Below are 20,144 nucleotides of genomic sequence, written 5' to 3' on the forward strand. Positions count from 1 at the left end.
AAATAACAATTGAAAATGTATTCATGCTTTTAGTTAGTATTTGGAACTGAATGTTGGTATTTGGAACTGAATAAATAAACAGACTTTTACTTTCTCTCTCTCTCTCTCTCTCTCTCTCTCTCTTTCTCTCTCTTTTTTTTTTTTTTTTTTTGGTGGTATTGGGGATTGAACGCAGGGTGTTAACTGTGCTAGGCAAATGCTCTACTACTGAGCTAAATGCCCAACACTATAAATAGATTTCTTGATATCTGCTTTAGTGTCTTGACAGCCTCTTGTGTTAATTTTATTTTTTTTAATTTATTTTTATTTTTTTGATTGGGGCTAATTTAGAATCATGGCAAACAAGCCTGCTTTGGTATGAAATTTGCTAAAATACAAAATTACGTGGGACTTGAGATTTTTCCATTTTAGTTTTTCTCCAAGGTAGATTACTAATGGGCAAAGCTTAAGTCATGAATGGTCTCACACTGCATATAAACAAACTCTAGTTACAAGTAGCCCTTTGTGGAGAGGATCTGAAATTTTGTGTGTGGAGAGAGAGCATGAATAAATAGGAGTCATAAAAATAAGAATAGTATATATCTATCTGGATATTTCAGGGTTTATTTCTGTTTTGTGCTTTTGTTCTCAAATGTTAGTAAGCTAGGCATTTCAAATTGTCTAGTTGTTTATGTGATGTTATATGTTGCTTTAGATTTTCCTGAACAGTTCTAGAATATTCAGTTAGCCCACATCTTCAGTAAACCAATAGAGCATGAAGGAAATACCAATATGAATGTGAAATCAGAAATTAAATTAATAATGGGATTATCAAAAGAAAGAGGTGATCATGCTTAATGTCATTACCTTGGAAAGGATGAAGTCGCAATAAGGAAGAAAGGAGGGACACAGAATGATATGCCTTTTTTTTTTTTTTCCAAGCGGAAGAGTAAGAGTCAACTTTTCCTCTCTATCTCTTAATGTTAAACAATATTTGACTTTGACATAATTTTTTAAAATAAAGATAAGGATTTCGGTTTCATAATTGATAAACAGTGAAAATTAAGTAAAATCCTCATTTGTTTTTATGATTCCATTTTTGTAACTTTTTTGAATTACTTTGAGATACTGATTATAGATTAGTAAAAACTTCATATCAGGCTGGGTATGGTGGAGCACACCTATAATCCCAGCAACTCTGGAGGCTAGGCAGGGGAATTGCAAGTTCCAGGCTAGCCTTAGCAAAATAAATCGAAAGGACTGTGGATGTAGCTCAGTGGTAAAGTGCCTCTGAGTTCAGTCTCCCACAATCAAACAAAACCCCCAAACAAAACATCATATCAGCAACTTACATCTTTTCTTTATTTTATATGTATCCTTGATAAATTTGCCACTTCAGTGCTCTGAAAGGAAATGAAATAGAAGATATCTTTTTCAAAATAAAACAATAATTCTTCCAGTCATTAGCTCATTCTCTTTACCTTTAGCTTGTGCATTGAGCCTAGTTCCTTTGCCTCCTTTCTTTCCTTAGGAGGTAGGAAGTTGAGGTTAAGGTTACTTTCTCTTTAGGGTTGGTGATTACTTAGGATTCACTTCCTTTACTCCTACTTGGAGTATTCTTACAGGTTTGAGGATGTATCTCTGCTGCTGTTGTCATAATAGTTGAAGGAGAGATTAACTTGGAGCTTGTCTCAAAAGCTTCCTACCTTTCTGTGGCTGTGGAGCCAACCCCACCCCCACCCTCAGCTTAGGCTCCTTTATGATTCTTTTGTAAATCTTGTATACCCTTGTTGATGACTGGTATGGATCCAGTGTTCCATTATTTAATTCATTGTTGTCATATAGGCAGTATAATGGGAAATGGGAAGGTTAGAGCAATGTCTCAAGTTTTTGTATTGTCACTTTTAAATTCATAGAATGTTTCTTATGAAATCTGATTCAGAACAAGAATCTTGTGTTCTTTATTTTTGCAGCATTTTACTAGTACTTATAACAACCCAGGTGCCATTCCAGAGGTCTAAGTTACTTGAGTGGGATGACTTACTCATTCCTTTGTTCCTCCCCTCTTCTTTTGGTAGGTCGAGCTGATCCAGAGTGTATGCTGGGCCATTTGCTGAGAATACTCTTCAAGAATGATGATTTCATGAATGCAGTAGGTTTGCTTCTTACTTTTCTCCAGAGATTATCATCAGCAGATGCTGTACCTTTACTTATTAATTAATTTTTGTAAATAGTTGGCTTTCACTGAAGGCCTTAGAAAAGTTGGGAGAAGAGTGGGTAGATTTTATTTGGTATTCAGTTGAAGTAAGAGTAATTAGGGGCTTCTTTCTTGCCAAAGTCCTGGTTGTTGCCAAATTATTTTCTCTTTGGTGTGTATTTTGTTCATTCAAATATTGGTGATGGCTCCCAAGTATCTATACTCATTCTTGGGCAAGACGATTTTGAAATTGTGACTATAGGAGTTCTTTTGGGCTTTCGCATGGAAAAATAAGGATGATGTATGTGGTATGATTCTGCATTAAAACAGTGTTGTATGTGTGTGAAAGGTGCATTATCTAATTCAGGGCTGTTGTGAAGAGTAAATGAAAAAAATATATTTCACAGCTTCTGAATTTAGTAACAGCTCAATAAATTATGGCTGTTAGGTTTGTTTGGAGGTGGAATGGCATGATGCGTGAGAGCATGGACCTTGAGTTTAAATGTGGCTCCATTGTTTACTGACAGTTCATCTTTGGACAAGTGACTTAAGCCTTTTTGAGCTTTATTTTCTTTAAGCCTTTCTGTGAAATGGAGATGATAGTACTTACTTCAGAACATTTTTGTAATCCTTGAATGAAATTAAGTATGAAAGGTGCTTGGTATAGAGCTTGGCCTTTAATGAGAGCTTGATGAAACTTAGGTATTATTATCATCATCTGTATTAGTATTGACTACTAAATTTATTTCTATATTACCAGTGTCTCTTCTCAGATTCAGATTACTTTCAACTGCCTTCCAGACATTCCCAACCTGGATATGTCCCACAGACACTGAATCTTCATCCCTGTTTGCTCCATAATCTGTTTCTCTAGCTCAGTAATGATGTCCTTGTTTAGCCAGGTATCCTTTACTCCTTCAAGCTTCTTTGTTCAATGAACTTATTAGGTCATATTGTTCCTTCCCACTTAAAAGTGACAGATTCTTCCATTTCCTTCTGTCCTTGTTGCCAGACCTTAGTTTAGCCACTACCACTTCTTACCTCAATTTCTTGTTTTGTCCTCCTGTAATCCATTCTTCATCTTATAACCCAGGAATCTTTCTAAAATACACAGCCTAGTCATGATATGCTTAAAATCTAATGTCTCATTGTCCTCAGGATAAAATTTTAAATTCCTTAGTTTGGTATTAAAAACTGAATTTGTGCTGGGCTTGGTGGTACACGCCTGTAATCTCAGTGGCTCAGGGGCTTAATACAGGAGGGGATCATAAGTTCAAAACCAGCCTCAGCAAAATCGAGCACTAAGCACCTCAATGAGACCCTGTCTCTAAAATACAAAGTAGGTTTGGAGATGTGGCTCAGTGGTCTGGTGCCCCTGTGTTCAATCCCCTAAACTGCCCACTCCCCACAAACAAAACAAAACATAACAAACAAAAAAAAAAAAAACAAGCAAACCCAAATCTCTTTGGCCTTTGTTCTCTCCAGCTTCATTTCTTGCCCTTTGACTTTGGCCCTCCTCTCCTTAATTACTCCCTACTTGTCTTTTCTGTTCTGATTTCTAACTTGGAGTCCTTTCCTTTCTAAACCTTCCTCTGTATGGCCTCCTAAAGGGGCTTCTGTAGCATCCTTAAGCTTTTTTTTTGGGGTAATACTGTGAATTGATCCCAGGACCTCATGCGTACTAGGCAAACACTCTGCAGCCCTTTTTATGTTTTCCCCCAGCTTTAAAAAAAAAAAAAAAATTTTTTTTTTAGTTGTAGATGAATACAATACCTTATATTTTATTTATTTATTTTTATGGGTTATGGAGAATCGAACCTATTGCCTCAAATGTGCTAGGTAAGCATTCTACCATTGAGCTACACTCCCAGCCCCTCCCCCAGCCTTTTAAATCTTTTTATTTTGAGACATTTTCTTGCTGAGTTGTCTCAACTGGTCTTGAACTTTTGATCCTTCTGCCTCAGCCACCGAAATAACTGGGCTTAGAGGCATATAGCATCATGTACTCTAATATTATGTTTTCCTATCACCTCTGTTGGATTGTAAACCTTTGTTGGTGAGACGGTGTCAATGATTATTTACTGTTGTGTACTCAGCACAGAAAATAGTAATGTTAACTATTATTACTTAATAGTAGAGATTCAATAAAAATTAGATGTGTCAAAAGAAAAGTTTTATTGTCACGTATGTACATATAATTTATTATAAAATTCAAGTTTTTCATTAATTATTGTCAAGAATCTGGGGCTTATCTTGCCCTGTTTTATACTTCTGAAGAAGTGTATATGCTTTTTGTTTGTTTGTTTTTTTGGTGCTAGGTGCCATGGCACGTGCCAATAATCTCTGACTCATGAGGCAGGAGACTAACAAGTTTGAGACCAGCCTCAGCAACTTAGACCCTGCCTCAGAAATAAAATGGGCTAAGGATGTAGCTTATTGATAAAGTGTCCCTGGGTCCAGTCCCTAATACAGGGGTGGTAGAAGTGTCCATAAGTTTGAGGAAATGTTTCTTGAGCCTTAATTTCTGTGGTTGTTAAGTTATTTTTTGTGGGGAGTGATTTGAGTTTTTAAGCTGTAGAAGAAACTATATCATCTTGGTTAAGTGAAATCATAACTTCAATTTTTTTTTTTTTTTTTTTTTTTTTGGTTTGGTACTAGGGATTGAACTCAGTGGTACGTTACTGAGCTATAGCTACACCCAGCCTTTTTTATTTTTTATTTTATTTTTATTTTTCAGTATCAGGGATTGATCCTGGGACACTTAATCACCAAGTCACATCTCTAGCCCTTTTTATGTTTTATTTTGACACATGGTCTTGCTAAGTTGTTAGGGCCTGGCTAAGTTGTTGAGCCTAACTTTGAACTTGTGATCCTTCTGTCTCAGCTTCCCAAGCTGCTGGGATTATAGGCATGTACCACCATGCCTGACTACTATTTATTTATTTTTTAACATTTTTATTTATTCTTTTTAATTATATATGGCAGTAGAATGTATTTTGACATGTCATACATATGTGGAGTATTCTTTAATTTTGAGACAGGATCTCCCTAAGTTGTTGAAGCAGACCTTGAACTTGTTATTCTCTTGCTTCAGCTTCCTGAGTCATTGCTGAGATTACAGGCCTGTACTATGCCTGGTCCTAACTATTTATGATAATTAAAGATTTAATTAACAGTTGTTGGGTGTGGTATTCTTCCATGTCTTTTAAGAAAGTGATGGGAATATATTAAGAATTTTCAGTAATTTTTCATTATTTGGGTTGAATTTTATAAAAAGTATTCCTTTTTCTCTTTATAGCTGGTGAATGCATATGTGATGACAAGCCGAGAGCCCCCTTTAAACACTGCCGCGTGCAGACTGCTTCTGGACATCATGCCAGGGCTGGAAACCGCTGTTGTTTTTCAAGAAAAGGTACTTACTAAAAAGAGAAGTCATTGTTTAATTTTTTTAACTGAATGATGATATGTCTTGTCATTTTTTAACTGAGTGATGATTTTTTCTTTGTTATTCTAACTTTTCTTATCCAAATAGCAATATAGATTATAGAAATTTAAGAAGTCCAGATAAGCAAAAGAAAAATTTAAATAGCTATTTGTAGTATTTGCTGAATGGGTGTTATGGTATTTTTTAAAAAAATCTTAAGATCTTGATTTTAAAATAGATTTATGATTTTATCTAAATTCTTACTTTTTGATGAGCCATCATTCTCAGTGATAACTGAGTTTTTCAAGGCAGCTCATCCTATTCTTGATAGTATTGAATATTCATTCAGCTAATACCTGAAGATAGGTTTTTGTGCTAGGTGCTGGGATATTTTGTCAGCAATTTAGAAGCTTATCATATTTATCACATATGTGTTTGGGGACAGGCAGACATGATAAACTGATAATTTCAGGTAAAAATAAGTGCTGTGAAGACAAGAAATTGTTAATTTGATAGTTACTATATAGTTCAACTGAAAAATTAGTTTTTCTGCTTTTATTGTTTTATTTACTTATATTTTGCATTACTGGGGTTTGAACCTAGGGGCACTCCATCACTGAGCCATATCTCCAGCCTGTTTTATGTTTATTTAGAGACAGGGTCTCACTAAAATGCTGAGGCTGGCCTTGAGCTTAATCCTCCTGCCTTAGCTTCCCCAATTGCTGTTATTACAGACATGTGCCATTGTGCTTGGGTACTTTTTGTGTGTGTGTCTGTGGTATTGGGAATTGAACCCAGGAATGCTCGATGACTGATGTACATGGATATCCCTTTTTATTTTTATTTTTTTTTTATTTAATTAATTAATTAATTAATTTATTTTTTTTTTATTATTGTACACAAATGGGATACATGTTGTTTCTCTATTTGTACATGACGTAAAGGCATACCATTGGTGTAATCATAAATTTACATAGGGTAATGTTTGATTCATTCTGTTATTTTTTTCCCTTCCCCCCACCCCTCCCACCCCTCTTTTCCCTCTATACAGTCCTTCCTTCCTCCATTCTTGCCCCCCTCCCTAAACCTAACTCTAACCCTAACACTAACTCTTCCCACCCCCCATTATGTGTCCTCATCCACTTATTAGCGATATCATTCTTCCTTTGGTTTTTTGAGATTGGCTTATCTCACTTAGCATGATATTCTCCAGTTTCATCCATTTGCCTGCAAATGCCATAATTTTATCATTCTTTATGGCTGAGTAATATTCCATTGTATATATATACCACAGTTTCTTTATCCATTCATCAATTGAAGGACATCTAGGTTGGTTCCACAATCTGGCTATTGTGAACTGAGCAGCTATGAACATTGATGTAGCTGTATCTCTGTAATATGCTGATTTTAAATCCTTTGGGTATAGGCCAAGGAGTGGGATAGCTGGGTCAAATGGTGGTTCCATTCCAAGTTTTCTAAGGAGTCTCCATACTGCTTTCCAGAGTGGCTGCACTAATTTGCAGCCCCACCAGCAATGTATGAGTGTACCTTTCTCCCCACATCCTCGCCAACACCTGTTGTTGCTTGTATTCTTGATAATCGCCATTCTAATTGGGGTGAGATGGAATCTTAGGGTGGTTTTGATTTGCATTTCTCTTATTACTAGAGATGTTGAACATTTTTCCATATGTTTGTTGATTGCTTGTAGATCTTCTTCTGTGAAGTGTCTATTCATTTCCTTAGCCCATTTGTCGATTGGATTACTTGCATTCTTGGTGTAGAGTTTTTTGAGTTCTTTATAGATACTGGAGATTAGTGTTCTATCTGAAGTATGATTGGCAAAGATTTTCTCCCACTCTGTAGGCTCTCTCTTCGCATTGCTGATAGTTTCCTTTGCTCAGAGAAAGTTATTTAGTTTGAATCTATCCCAGTTATTGATTCTTGCTTTTATTTCTTGTGCTATTGGAGTCCTGTTGAGGAAGTCCGGTCCTAAGCCGACATGTTGAAACTCTGGACCTACTTTTTCTTCTATAAGATGCAAGGTCTCTGGTCTGATTCCGAGATCCTTAATCCATTTTGAGTTTAGTTTTGTGCATGGTGAGAGATATGGGTTTAGTTTCATTCTGTTGCATATGGATTTCCAATTCTCCCAGCACCATTTGTTGAAGAGGCTATCTTTTCTCCATTGCATATTTTTGGCCCCTTTGTCTAGTATGAGAAAATTGTATTTATTTGGGTTTGTGTCCGTGTCCTCTATTCTGTACCATTGATCCACCTTACTATTTTGGTACCAATACCATGCCGTTTTTGTTACTATTGCTTTGTAGTAGAGTTGAAGATCTGGTATTGCGATACCCCCTGCTTCACTCTTTCTGCCGAGGATTACTTTAGCTATTCTGGGTTTTTTATTCTTCCAGATGAATTTCATAATTGCTTGCTCTGTTTCTGTAAGGTACATCATTGGGATTTTAATTGGAATTGCATTGAATCTGTATAGCACTTTTGGTAGTATGGCCATTTTGACAATATTAATTCTTCCTATCCAAGAACATGGGAGATCTTTCCATCTTCTAAGGTTTTCTTTTATTTCTTTCTTTAGTGTTCTGTAGTTCTCATTGTAGAGGTCTTTCACCTCTTTTGTGAGATTGATTCCCAAGTATTTTATTTTTTTTGAAGCTATTGTGAATGGGGTAGTTTTCCTAAGTTCTCTTTCTGAAGATTCATCGCTTATGTATAGAAATGCCTTAGATTTGTGTACATTGATCTTATATCCCACTACTTTACTGAATTCACTTATGAGATCTAACAGTTTTCTGGTGGAATTTCCTGGTTCCTCTAAGTATATAATCATATCATCAGCAAATAGGGATAGTTTGAGTTCTTCTTTTCCTATTTGTATCCCTTTAATTTCTATGGTCTGTCTAATTGCTCTGGCTAGAGTTTCAAGGACGATATTGAATAGAAGTGGTGAAAGAGGGCATCCCTGCCTTGTTCCAGTTTTTAGAGGGAATGCTTTCAGTTTTTCACCATTTAGAATAATATTAGCCATGGGCTTAGCATAGATGGCCTTTACCGTGTTAAGGAATGTTCCCACTATCCCTATTTTTTGTAGTGTTTTGAGCATGAAGGGGTGCCATATTTTATTGAATGCTTTCTTTGCATCTATTGAAATAATCATGTGATTCTTGACTTTAAGTCTATTTATTGATATGGTGAATTACATTTATTGATTTCCTGATGTTGAACCAACCTTGCATCCCCGGGATGAAACCCACTTGATCATGGTGCACTATCTTTTTAATATGTTTTTGTATGCGATTTGCTAAAATTTTGTTGAGAATTTTTGCGTCGATGTTCATTAAGGATATTGGTCTGAAATTTTCTTTCCTCGATGTGTCTCTGTCTGGTTTAGGTATCAGGGTAATATTGGCTTCATAGAATGAGTTTGGGAGGGTTCCCTCCTCTTCTAGTTTATGGAATACTTAGAGAAGTATTGGAATGAGCTCTTCTTTAAAAGTTTTGTAGAACTCGGCTGAGAACCCATCTTGTCCTGGACTTTTCTTTGTTGGTACGCTTTTGATGACTTCTTCTATTTCATTACTTTAAATTGGTCTATTTAAATTGTGTTTGTCCTCCTCGTTCAGTTTAGGCAATTCATATGTCTCTAGAAACCTGTTGATGTCTTCGAAATTTTCTATTTTGTTGGAGTATAGATTTTCAAAATAGCTTCTAATTATGTTTTGTATTTCAGTCGTGTCTGTTGTGATATTTCCTTGTTCATTCCGAATTTTAGTGATTTGGGTTTTCTCTCGTCTTCTCTTTGTTAGTGTGGCTAAAGGTTTATCAATTGTGTTTATTTTTTCGAAGAACCAACTATTTATTTTGTCAATTTTTTGTATTGTTTCTTTTGTTTCAATTTCGTTGATTTCAGCTCTGAGTTTGACTATTTCCTGTCTTCTACTACTTTTGGTGTTGGTCTGTTCTTCTTTTTGTAGGGCTATGAGCTGTAGTGTTAGGTCTTTTATTTGTTGAGTTTTACTTCTTTTATTAAATGCGCTCCATGAAATAAATTTTCCTCTAAGTACTGTTTTCATAGTGTCCCAGAGATTTTGATATGATGTTTCTTTTTTGTCATTTACCTCTAAGAATTTTTTAATTTCCTTTCTGATATCTTCTGTTATCCATTCATCGTATAATTGTATATTGTTTAATCTCCTGGTGTTGGAGTAGTTTCTGTTTTTTACTCTTCCATTTATTTCTAACTTCAATCCATGATGATCTGATAGAATACAAGGTAGTGTCTCTATCTTCTTGTATTTGCTGACATTAGCTTTGTGGCATAATATATTGTCTATTTTAGAGAAGGATCCATGTGCTGCTGAGAAGAAAGTGTATTCGCTCTTGGTTGGATGGTATATTCTATAAATGTCTGTTAAGTCTAAATTATTGATTGTGTTATTGAGATCTATGGTTTCTTTGTTCAATTTTTGTTTGGAAGATCTGTCCAGTGGTGAGAGAGGCGTGTTAAAATCACCTAGTATTATTGTGTTATGGTCTATTTGGTTTCTAAAATTGAGAAGGATTTGTTTAACATACATGGATGAGCCACTGTTTGGGGCATAGATGTTTATGATTGTTATATCTTGCTGATTTATGCTTCCCTTAAGCAGTATGAAATGTCCTTCCTTATCCCTTCTGACTGACATTGGCTTGAAGTCCACATTATCTGAAATGAGGATGGATATTCCAGCTTTTTTGCTGTGTCCATGTGCATGGTATGTTTTTCCCCATCCTTTCACCTTTAGTCTATGGGTATCTCTTTCTATGAGGTGAGTCTCTTGCAGGCAACATATTGTTGGATCTTTCTTTTTAATCCAATCCACCAGTCTGTGTCTTTTGATTGATGAATTCAGGCCATTAACATTCAGGGTTATTTTTGAGATATGATTTGTATTCCCGGTCATTTGGTTCATATTTAAAATTTTATTTATTTATTTATTTCTTATTTGACACATCTTGGTTCCTCCTTTATTTGACAGTTCCTTTAGGATAATTCCTCCCTTTGCTGATTTGCTTCTTTGTTTTTTATTTCTTCCTCATGAAATATTTTGCTGAGAATGTTCTGTAATGCTGGCTTTCTTTTTGTAAATTCTTTTAGCTTTTGTTTATCATGGAAAGATTTTATTTCATCGTCAAATTTGAAGGTAAGCTTTGCTGGGTATAAGATTCTTGGTTGGCATCCATTTTCTTTCAGAGCTTGAAAAATGTTTTTCCAGGCCCTTCTAGCTTTTAGGGTCTGGATTGAAAAATCTGCTGATATCCGTATTTGTTTCCCCCTGAATGTAATTTGGTTCTTTTCTCTCACAGCCTTTAAAATTCTGTCTTTATTTTGTATGTTAGGTATTTTCATTATAATGTGCTTTGGTGTGGGTCTGTTGTAATTTTGTGTATTTGGAGTCCTATTAGTCTCTTGAACTTGATTTTTCCATTTCATTCTTCAGATTTGGGAAATTTTCTGATATTATTTCATCGAATAGATTGTTCATTCCTTTGGTTTGTTTCTCTAAGCCTTCCTCAATCCCAATAATTCTCAAATTTGGCCTTTTCATGATATCCCATAGTTCTTGCAGATTCTGTTCATGATTTCTTAACATCTTTTGTGTTTGTTCAACTTTGTTTTCAAGGTTAAATATTTTGTCTTCAATATCTGAAGTTCTGTCTTCCAGGTGTTCTATCCTATTGGTTATGCTTTCTATGGAGTTCTTATTTTGGTTTATTGTTTCCTTCATTTCAAGGATTTCTGTTTGGTTTTTTTTCAATATCTCTAACTCTTTATTGAAATGATCTTTTGCTTCCTGAATTTGCTCTGTTAACTGTTGATTGGTGCAATCATTCAATGCCTGCATTTGCTCTTTCATCTCATCATTCAATGCCTGCATTTGCTCTTTCATCTCATCGTTTGCTTCCCTAATCATTTTAATTATGTACATTCCAAACTCCCTTTCTGTCATTTCTTCTGCCATGCTGTTGTTGGATTCTATTGATGTAACATCTAGATTTGTTTGGGGCATTTTCTTCCCTTGTTTTCTCATATTGTTCAGGAATCAGTGGGTCATTAAGATATTGCAGATTTCCTCTATCGACTTATAATGTCCCTGAAGATTGCTAGTATATCCCCTCTTATCCTTCAGTAGCCTGAAGTCTTGGAGGAAGTTGATAATGCGGAGCTCCATGAAGAAGCTGCCTCTCTAGGGTAGTGACCCTCAGGTGGCGTATATTCCCTGCTAGTGGTCAGAGGTGTCTCCACTTGTGACTAATGGTCCTCCAAAGGGGAACTAGGCTGTGGGCTGAGGCAAGGCCTATTTGTGCCTGTGTCTCTGGTTTAACCGTCCCTGTGGGAAAACCTCTCCCGGTAGGGAAGACTCACTCAGTGGGAACGTCTCGCTGGTCAGTTCCCCTCCTAGAGGTTCCCCTCAATCTACAACTACCGCCTGGGCTGGGCTGTCTTCCTCTGCAACGTTCCCAGGGGCCCAGACCTACCTCCTGGGCCTGGGAGCCTCACCCTCCGCAGGCGAGTCTCCTTAGGCTGCCTCTCCCAGATAATCTGCCCGCAGTCCTGGAAACTTCGCTCCGCCCCTAGGCGTGTCTCTGTGCGGCTCTTCCAGCAAGAAGCCACCTAGCTCCTGGGACCCTACTCTGCACCTAATTGCCTGGCTATGCGGCCCCTCCTCTGAGCCACCACCTGGAGCCCTGTACAATAGCTCCGATACCCAGAGACCCGCCACACACCTCCTCCACTGGACAGCAGCCTGGTTTCCGACGCAGTCACTAAGAGTCCAAGCAACTCACTTAGCGTCTCCTCCTCCTGCCAACCTCCCGTAGCCCTAGGCAGTCATCCAAGCCCAAGTGACCCGCCCTGTTCCTCCTCCTCCTCCTCGGGGTAGCCCCCCCGGGTGTTCAGGGGCGGTGGCTCCGAGACCAAGTGACCCACCGCGCTCCTCCTCCAGGCTGGCCACCGGTGTTCAGGAGCGGTCGCTTTGAGTGCAATCAGCTCACCACTCGCCTCCTCCTCTGGCAACCGCCTGTGGCTCTGATGCAGTCACTCCTAGACCAAGCGACCCACCTCACTTCTCCTCTTCCTCCGGGCAACCCCCCGGGTGTTCAGAAGCGGTTGTTCTGAGTCCAAACAGCTCGAGATGCAACTCCTCCTCTGGCAACCGCCTGTGGCTCTGATGCAGTCACTCCTAGACCAAGCGACCCGCCGCGATTCTCCTCTCCTCTGGACAACCCCCCGGTGTTCGGAAGCGGTCGTTCTGAGTCCAAACAGCTCGCCACGCAGCTCCTCCTCTGACAACCGCCTGTGGCTCTGATGCAGTCACTCCTAGACCAAGCGACCCGCCGCGCTTCTCCTCTTCCTCCGGGCAATCCCCCGGTGTTCAGAAGCAATTACTCTGAGTCTAAACAGCTCACCACGCAGCTCCTCCTCAGGCAGCCGCCCAGAGCCCCAGTGGTTGCCCCGAGTCCAAGCGCTGTGCTGAGTCGCCTCCTCTACGATGATCCCAGTTGTCCGTGTTTACAACTGCAGCGGGGGTAGGGGAGTCTCGCCGAGCAACTCCACTTCACAAATTCCCTGCCTTCCGGGGCTACTGCCCCATCCGGGACGCTTCCCCAACGGGAGAGACTCACCCGGCGGCTTTGAGTTGGTCCCAAGTCTCTCACTATCTCCTCTTTTGAATCCTGCGTCCTGGAGCAACGTGAAATGCAGCCGCCCTCTAGGCCGCCATCTTGAAACCTCCCTTTTTATTTTTTATTCTGAGAGAGTGTCTTGCTAAGTTGCCCAGTCTTAAACTTGCAACTCAGTCTCCTGAGTCACTAGGATTATAGGTGTGTACTACCATGCCCAACTGGGTTGCTATATTTTAAAAAGTAATACAGATATCTTTTGTTTTAGCTTTAAGAATTTGCTGTGGAATTTGGTATGCCTCAGAGCCTGCTTTTTATTTCATATTTTTATCCTGTTTTGGTGCTGGAGATGGAACCTAGGGCTTCTGATCTAAACTCCCAGTGCTTACTTGCTTTATTTATTTATTCATTCATTTTTGGTACTGGGGAGTGAACCCAGGGGCATTCTAGCACTGAGCTATAGCCCCAACTATAGCTATATATTTTATTTTAATAAAAATAAAAAAATTTTATTTCGAGGTAGGGTCTTGCCAAGTTGTTTAGGGTCTCCTAAGTTGCCCAGCTGCCCTTGAATTTGTGATCCATATGCCTCAGCATCTCAGGTAACTGGGATTACAGATGTATACCTTTGTGCTTTTCTGCTTGCTTTATTTTTAAAGCTATTAGAAATTAGTCTTCTGAGTCTGGCATGATGGGGCTTACCTGTAATCCCAGCAACTTAGGAGGCTGAGACAGGAGGAGGATTATAAATTCAAGGCCAACTTTGGCAATTTAGTGAGACCCTACTTCAGAATTTTAAAGAAGGACTGGGGAATGTAACTCAGTGGTGGAGTTTTCTGGGTTCAATTCCCAGGATACCACCAAAAGTGTGTGTTTGTCTCTCTCTCTCTCGATCTTTTAGTTGGGGATTGTTTTGGAAGATTAATTTTTTTTTTTTACTATTTTTTGGTACTAGGGATTGAACCTAGGGCCTACTACACGTTAGGCAAGCATTGAGTTATATCCCCAGCCCTGTTGTTTTGTAAGATAGGTTTACCAAGTTGCCCAGGTTGACTTGGAATTGTGAGCTTTCTGCTTCAGCCTCCTGAGTAGCTGGGATTACAGGAATGTGCCATAATGCCTGGCTTACTTTCATTTTTTGCTTTTTGTTTTGTTTCTTTGTTTTGGTGACAGTGTCTTACTGTGTTGCCCACACTGATCTTGAACTCCTGCTTTAGTCTCCTGAGTAGTTGGAACTACTGGTGTGTACCACTTTGCCTGGTTGCATTTTTCAATTTTTGTTAACAATATTGAAATATTTTAACTTTTTTTGGTCATAAGACTGAAATTTTTGCTTATATTTTTATCTGTGAAAGTGGTCCTTTCCTGAATTGTTTTATTTTGTTTTTCTTTATTGTAGGAAGGAATCGTTGAAAATCTTTTCAAATGGGCCCGAGAGGCTGATCAGCCTTTGAGGACATATTCTACTGGACTATTAGGAGGTGCTATGGAAAATCAAGATATTGCTGCCAACTATAGGGATGAAAATTCACAGCTGGTAAGGTTCACAGCTGGTAAGGACCATCCTAGAATGAATTGTGGCATTCTGTGTGAGAGTATGCCCAAATTTATTCTTGCTACCCTGAATCTGAATAGGTGATTATTACCTCATACTGGAGCACATCTTTTTTTTTTTTAATCCTGGAGATTGAACCAAGAGTATTTTACCACTAAGCTACACCCCTAGCCCCTTTTTTCCCCCTTTAATGTTTTATTTTGACACAGTCTTTTTATTATTGTTGTTTTGGTACTGAGTATTGAACCCAAGGCACTTTATTGAGTCAAATTCTCAGCCCTATTTATTTTGAGATAGGGTCTCTCTTAAGTTGCTGAGACTGACCTGAAACTTGCAATCTTCCTGCCTCAGCCTTCTGAGTCACTGGGATTATAGCTGTGTGCAACCATGTCTGACTCTTCCCCCCTCTGTTTAAGACTAAGCATAATACTGCTTCTTAGGGTTGACCCACAAAGTAAGTACTTAAAAGAAAAAAATTAAAAAAAAAAAAAAAAGAAGTTAACTTGAAAAATCAATTATGGCCAGGCTGTTAGCCCAGTGACTTGGGAGGCTGAGATATGAGGATCACAAGTTCAAAGCCAGCCTCAGCAACTTAGTGAGGCCCTAAGCAACTTAGCAAGACCCTGTCCCAAAATTTTAAAAAAGGGGTGGGAATGTGGCTCAGTGGTAAAGTACCCCTGGGTTCAATACCTGATACCAATAAAAAAATCAATTACATCATTATATATAGTGTAGATATGTAATTATTTATAATTAGATGACATTATCTAACAGAATACAACTTACAATAGATAAAAGTTTGAGAAACCTTCATGTTTGACTTTCAAAGGCTTTTAAAAAAATCCATGATCAAGCTAGATGTGATAGTGCAAGTCTATAATCCCAGTTGATTGGAAGGTGAGGCAGGAGGATTGCAAGTTCAAGTTATCCTTGGCAATTTAGTGAGACTTGGTCTCAAAATAAAAAAATAAAAGAGGCTGAGAGTGTAATTTAGTGGTAGAGTGTTTGCCTATCTTGTGTGAGGTCGTGGAATAAATACCCAGTGCTGAAAAAAAGTTTCTGCCTCTTCTGGTTTGATGTCCAGCCTACCTTGAGTCACACCAGATCAATTATAAATGCTTTTTATGTGCAAATCTTCTGGTTTGGGTTCTTTGGGAAATTATATGGGAATGAGACTTTTAACCATAGTGTAATTTCATCAAGTTATACAAATCAACATGTTTATCAATTTTTTGCTATTACCAGGCATTGGACTGACTGCATGAGTATCCAGTTCTTTTTAAGTGGAAATAAGAATTATTTGTTAAGAATCATTTTAAGGAGTAGAAAAGACAACCCATTTTACACCAATATTTGTTGATAGGTGGCGATAGTTCTTCGAAGACTGAGGGAACTACAGCTTCAGGAAGTGGCTTTGCGGCAAGAAAACAAGCGTCCTAGCCCACGGAAGCTGTCTTCTGAGCCCCTTTTGCCTCTGGATGAGGAAGCTGTGGATATGGACTATGGTGATATGGCAGTAGATGTAGTGGATGGAGAACAAGAAGAAGCTTCTGGAGACATGGAGATCTCCTTTCATCTTGATTCAGGCCATAAGACTAGTAGTAGAGTAAACTCAGCAACCAAACCTGAGGAAGGAGGATTGAAGAAAAACAAGTCAGCAAAACAGGGTGACAGAGAGAGCTTTAGGAAAGCCAAGCAAAAATTGGGTTTCTCATCTTCCGATCCAGATCGCATGTTTGTTGAACTGTCTAATAGCAGCTGGTCAGAAATGTCCCCCTGGGTGATTGGCACCAATTATACCCTATATCCTATGACTCCTGCTATTGAGCAGCGACTCATTCTCCAATATTTGACTCCTCTAGGAGAATATCAGGAGGTAAGCTTATTGGGAAGTGTACTGTTCACTTTGGGACTGTATATTTCTGGGTTTTTTCATGGTAGCACTTTATACATTTATATGTTCTTAACTCTACTACAGAAAAGTCTTTGTCCCAAACTGATAAGGTCTTGTGTAGATCACTTCAGGTAAGATGTTTTTGTTGAAACTGTGGTCATAATGTTTATTCTTGATGAGGAAGTAGGGGAAGAGGTGTCTCATTTTTTCTTTATTCACTGAATGGAATAGGAAATGTGTGAAAAATAAAGCCAAAATTTAAGACTTGTTTTTTGGTCTTCATTTCAGTTACTTCCCATATTCATGCAACTTGGATCACGGGAGTTGATGATGTTCTATATTGACCTGAAACAGACCAATGATGTCTTGCTTACATTTGAGGCACTCAAGGTAAAGTAAATACCAGGGCACTGAGCATTTTATTGGTAGAAACTTTTTATACTTATGCTGCTTAATAGAGTGGGTACAGTAGGTACTGGCCACACTTTTGAGATCTTGAAATGTAGCTAATGTCTTTTGGATATTGAATTTTTAATTTTATTAATTTTTAATTAACATGTTAAATCAGCCACACGTGGTCAGTAACTACTGCAGTCCAGGGCCAGAATATACTGAAATGGAATTTAAATGAGGAAATTTGCTTTTTAGCCCTCAGAAATTTTGAGTTTGGAGGAGGACAGATATAATTGGACTAACATGTGGGATGTATACTGTGTGTGTGTAAACTGTGATAAATTCATGGTTGTATTTTGAGCTGTGGGTTGAAACTGGAGGTCAGGTTGTCTCCAGTGGCCTAGATGTATTGCTTTCAGATGTACCATCTGTTCTTGAATGGGGTGCAGTGGAAGAAGGGATTGGGGCAGTTGCTATTTCTCTGAACTTTTGTGTGGGAAATTATAATGGGTGTCATTATTGAATTGTTTCTATACAAAGTCACATAAGGGATAAATGAAAATGAAATATAGATGAACAGGGTGAAATCTCAAAAGAGATCCTTCTTATAGAAAAATTAAGCTGTAGAAATGTGGGTGTACTATTTGTTCAAAAGGAGAACTTTGTGGTATAAGAGACAGATATCTAAGGTAGTAGAAACAAAATGGTTTAAAGTAATAATTGAGGAGTAATTTGACTTTGTATAGACATTCAATATAAGGAAAGGAAACCTCCAGAATGTTTGGTCATGGGAGTGAAGAGAGCTAGATTATAGGTTGTCACAAGCCAAATAGATTTAAGGTTTTTGTTAAACATTGAGCCCACTTATTCAGTTTCCTCAACCTACCTATTGTGGAGTGGAATTGCTACTATATGGGAATGACATTATGAAAAAATCACTAATGTGACCTTAGTGGTAGAGGGTCCTACACATGGTTCAGCTTCTTGAAGGAAGAATTGGATAGAAGCTTGGTAGAGGCTTGTGTGACAGAGATTAAAAACAAAACAAAACAAACCCCAAAAAACAAAGGGGAGAGATTCAAATTATATATAAGGATTAGTCTGAGTCTAGGTGTTGAGAGAAATTCTGAAAAGAGGTCATACCTGTTGTTTTTGCCACTGACCTTGACAAAATCTGTACAAGTATTAAATCATGAAGTTTCAAATTTATGTTGTGTTGATTGTTCCTGGAAGATAACCTGGCATGGGAAACAGGAGGGGGAGCTCTAACTGCCAGCATTGTTCATTTTGTCCTGGGTTCATAGTTATCAAGCAGCCTTCCAGTTGCATTATACTCCCAGCCCTTAAACTGGTCTGCCCAGTGAGGTTAGTGGGAATTGAACAGGAAATGAAAAATGATAAAAACTTTTACAGTTCTATTTAAAATCCATTCTGATTAGTTTTAAAAATTACTGGTTTTGATACTTAGGATTATTCTTCAGGATTATATTAAGGATCACTTTAAAAGAAGCCAAGTTCAGGACTTTATTGAGTCAATGACTAAATCAAAGCTAGAACACAGAACCAATTATATTAAAATAATTAAAAGGGAAAGTTTAGCAAAAGTCCTTTAGGGAACTGTAAGATTATATTATTACTTAGCAAAACATATATATATATATATATATATATATATATATATATATATATATGTGAATATACGTATGTGTATATTTATTTATTTATTTATTTGTACTGGGGATTGAATATAGGAATACTTCACGACTAAGCTATATCCTCAGCCCTTTTTATTTTTTATTTTGACACAGGTTCTTGCTGAGTTGCTGTGGGTCTTGCTAAGATGCTGAGGCTGGCCTCAGCCTCCTGAGTTGCTAGGATAACCAGAGTGTACCATCATGCCTGGCTTATTGTTTTTAATTTCACAAAAGTGTTTTAGTGAACTGGAGTTGTTGCTCAGTGGTTTTGGAAGGACCTGGGTTCAGTGCCCAGCACAAAACAGACAAACACTTAAAAAACAAACAAACAAACAAAAACAACAAAAAAACCTTTGGTAGTGGAAGGGCAGAGAGTAATGTCTTGAAATCTTAGTTTTTTCCTTTTCATTTTTTTCATTTCCATTAATACTGGCTTTTCTGTTTTTGTGAGAAAATGGTTGTCAACTTAGAGGAGTCTTGTATTTAGCACCTTATCTTACTATGATGTTCATAGATTTTTGTGATTTCTTTGAATTGTTCCATGGTAACATATGTCTTTGTTTGTTCAGCATCTGGCATCTCTCCTGCTCCATAACAAATTTGCCACAGAATTCGTTGCCCATGGTGGAGTACAGAAATTACTGGAAATTCCTCGTCCTTCTATGGCTGCAACTGGTGTATCCATGTGCTTGTATTACCTGTCCTATAACCAGGATGCTATGGAAAGAGTAAGTCCATTCAGGTGTATGAAAATGGGAATGAGTTGGGACATTGAGCCAGGCATGGTGACACACTACTGTAATACAAGCCAACTGGAAGGCTGAGACAGGAGGATGGAAAGTGTTGAGACCAGGCTCAGCAGCTTAGAAAGACCCTGTCTCAAAATACAAAATAAAAAGCGTTGGGGATGTGACTCAGTATGGAGCACTCTGGGTTCAATCTCCAATAGTAAATAAATAAGCACATTCATAGGATAACTTTCGGATGAGAAAAAATGAATAGTTGAAGGACCAGATTCTAATGAAAGATTGCAAGAAATATCAACATCTACTTTTCACAAAGCATCTTAAAAATGTAAAATTGTTTAGGCAGGTTTCTAAAACTTTGACTCCACTTGGAAAATTAAGGACGGGTTACAGTTCTAGGAGCTTTATTTATTTATTTATTTATTTATTTATTTAGCCATTTCTGTGGCATTAAAATTAGTTGTTAGGCACTTTTTTTTTTTTTTTTTTTTTTTTTTTTTTTTGCGGTGCTGGGGATTTGAACCCAGGGCCTTGTGCTTATGAGGCAAGCACTCTACCAACTGAGCTATATCCCCAGCC

General features: G+C 37.9%; 1 protein-coding gene across 2 annotated transcripts in view; it reads left to right on the forward strand.

Moving 5' to 3' along the window:
• Dcaf1 (DDB1 and CUL4 associated factor 1) overlaps positions 1–20,144 on the forward strand; it is a 75,597-nt gene that overhangs the window by 16,460 nt on the left and 38,993 nt on the right. The window contains exons 4-9 of one of the 2 annotated variants that reach the window (XM_047563112.1): positions 2,058–2,131; positions 5,475–5,588; positions 14,683–14,820; positions 16,202–16,714; positions 17,021–17,122; positions 19,389–19,547. In XM_047563112.1, the coding sequence (XP_047419068.1) occupies positions 2,058–2,131; positions 5,475–5,588; positions 14,683–14,820; positions 16,202–16,714; positions 17,021–17,122; positions 19,389–19,547 (1,100 nt within the window). The remainder of the gene's footprint in view (positions 1–2,057; positions 2,132–5,474; positions 5,589–14,682; positions 14,821–16,201; positions 16,715–17,020; positions 17,123–19,388; positions 19,548–20,144) is intronic. The other variant, XM_047563113.1, reaches the window with a different exon arrangement.

The sequence above is a fragment of the Sciurus carolinensis genome, chromosome 9 (assembly GCF_902686445.1).
Source record: "Sciurus carolinensis chromosome 9, mSciCar1.2, whole genome shotgun sequence".
Classification (NCBI taxonomy): Eukaryota; Metazoa; Chordata; class Mammalia; order Rodentia; family Sciuridae; genus Sciurus; species Sciurus carolinensis.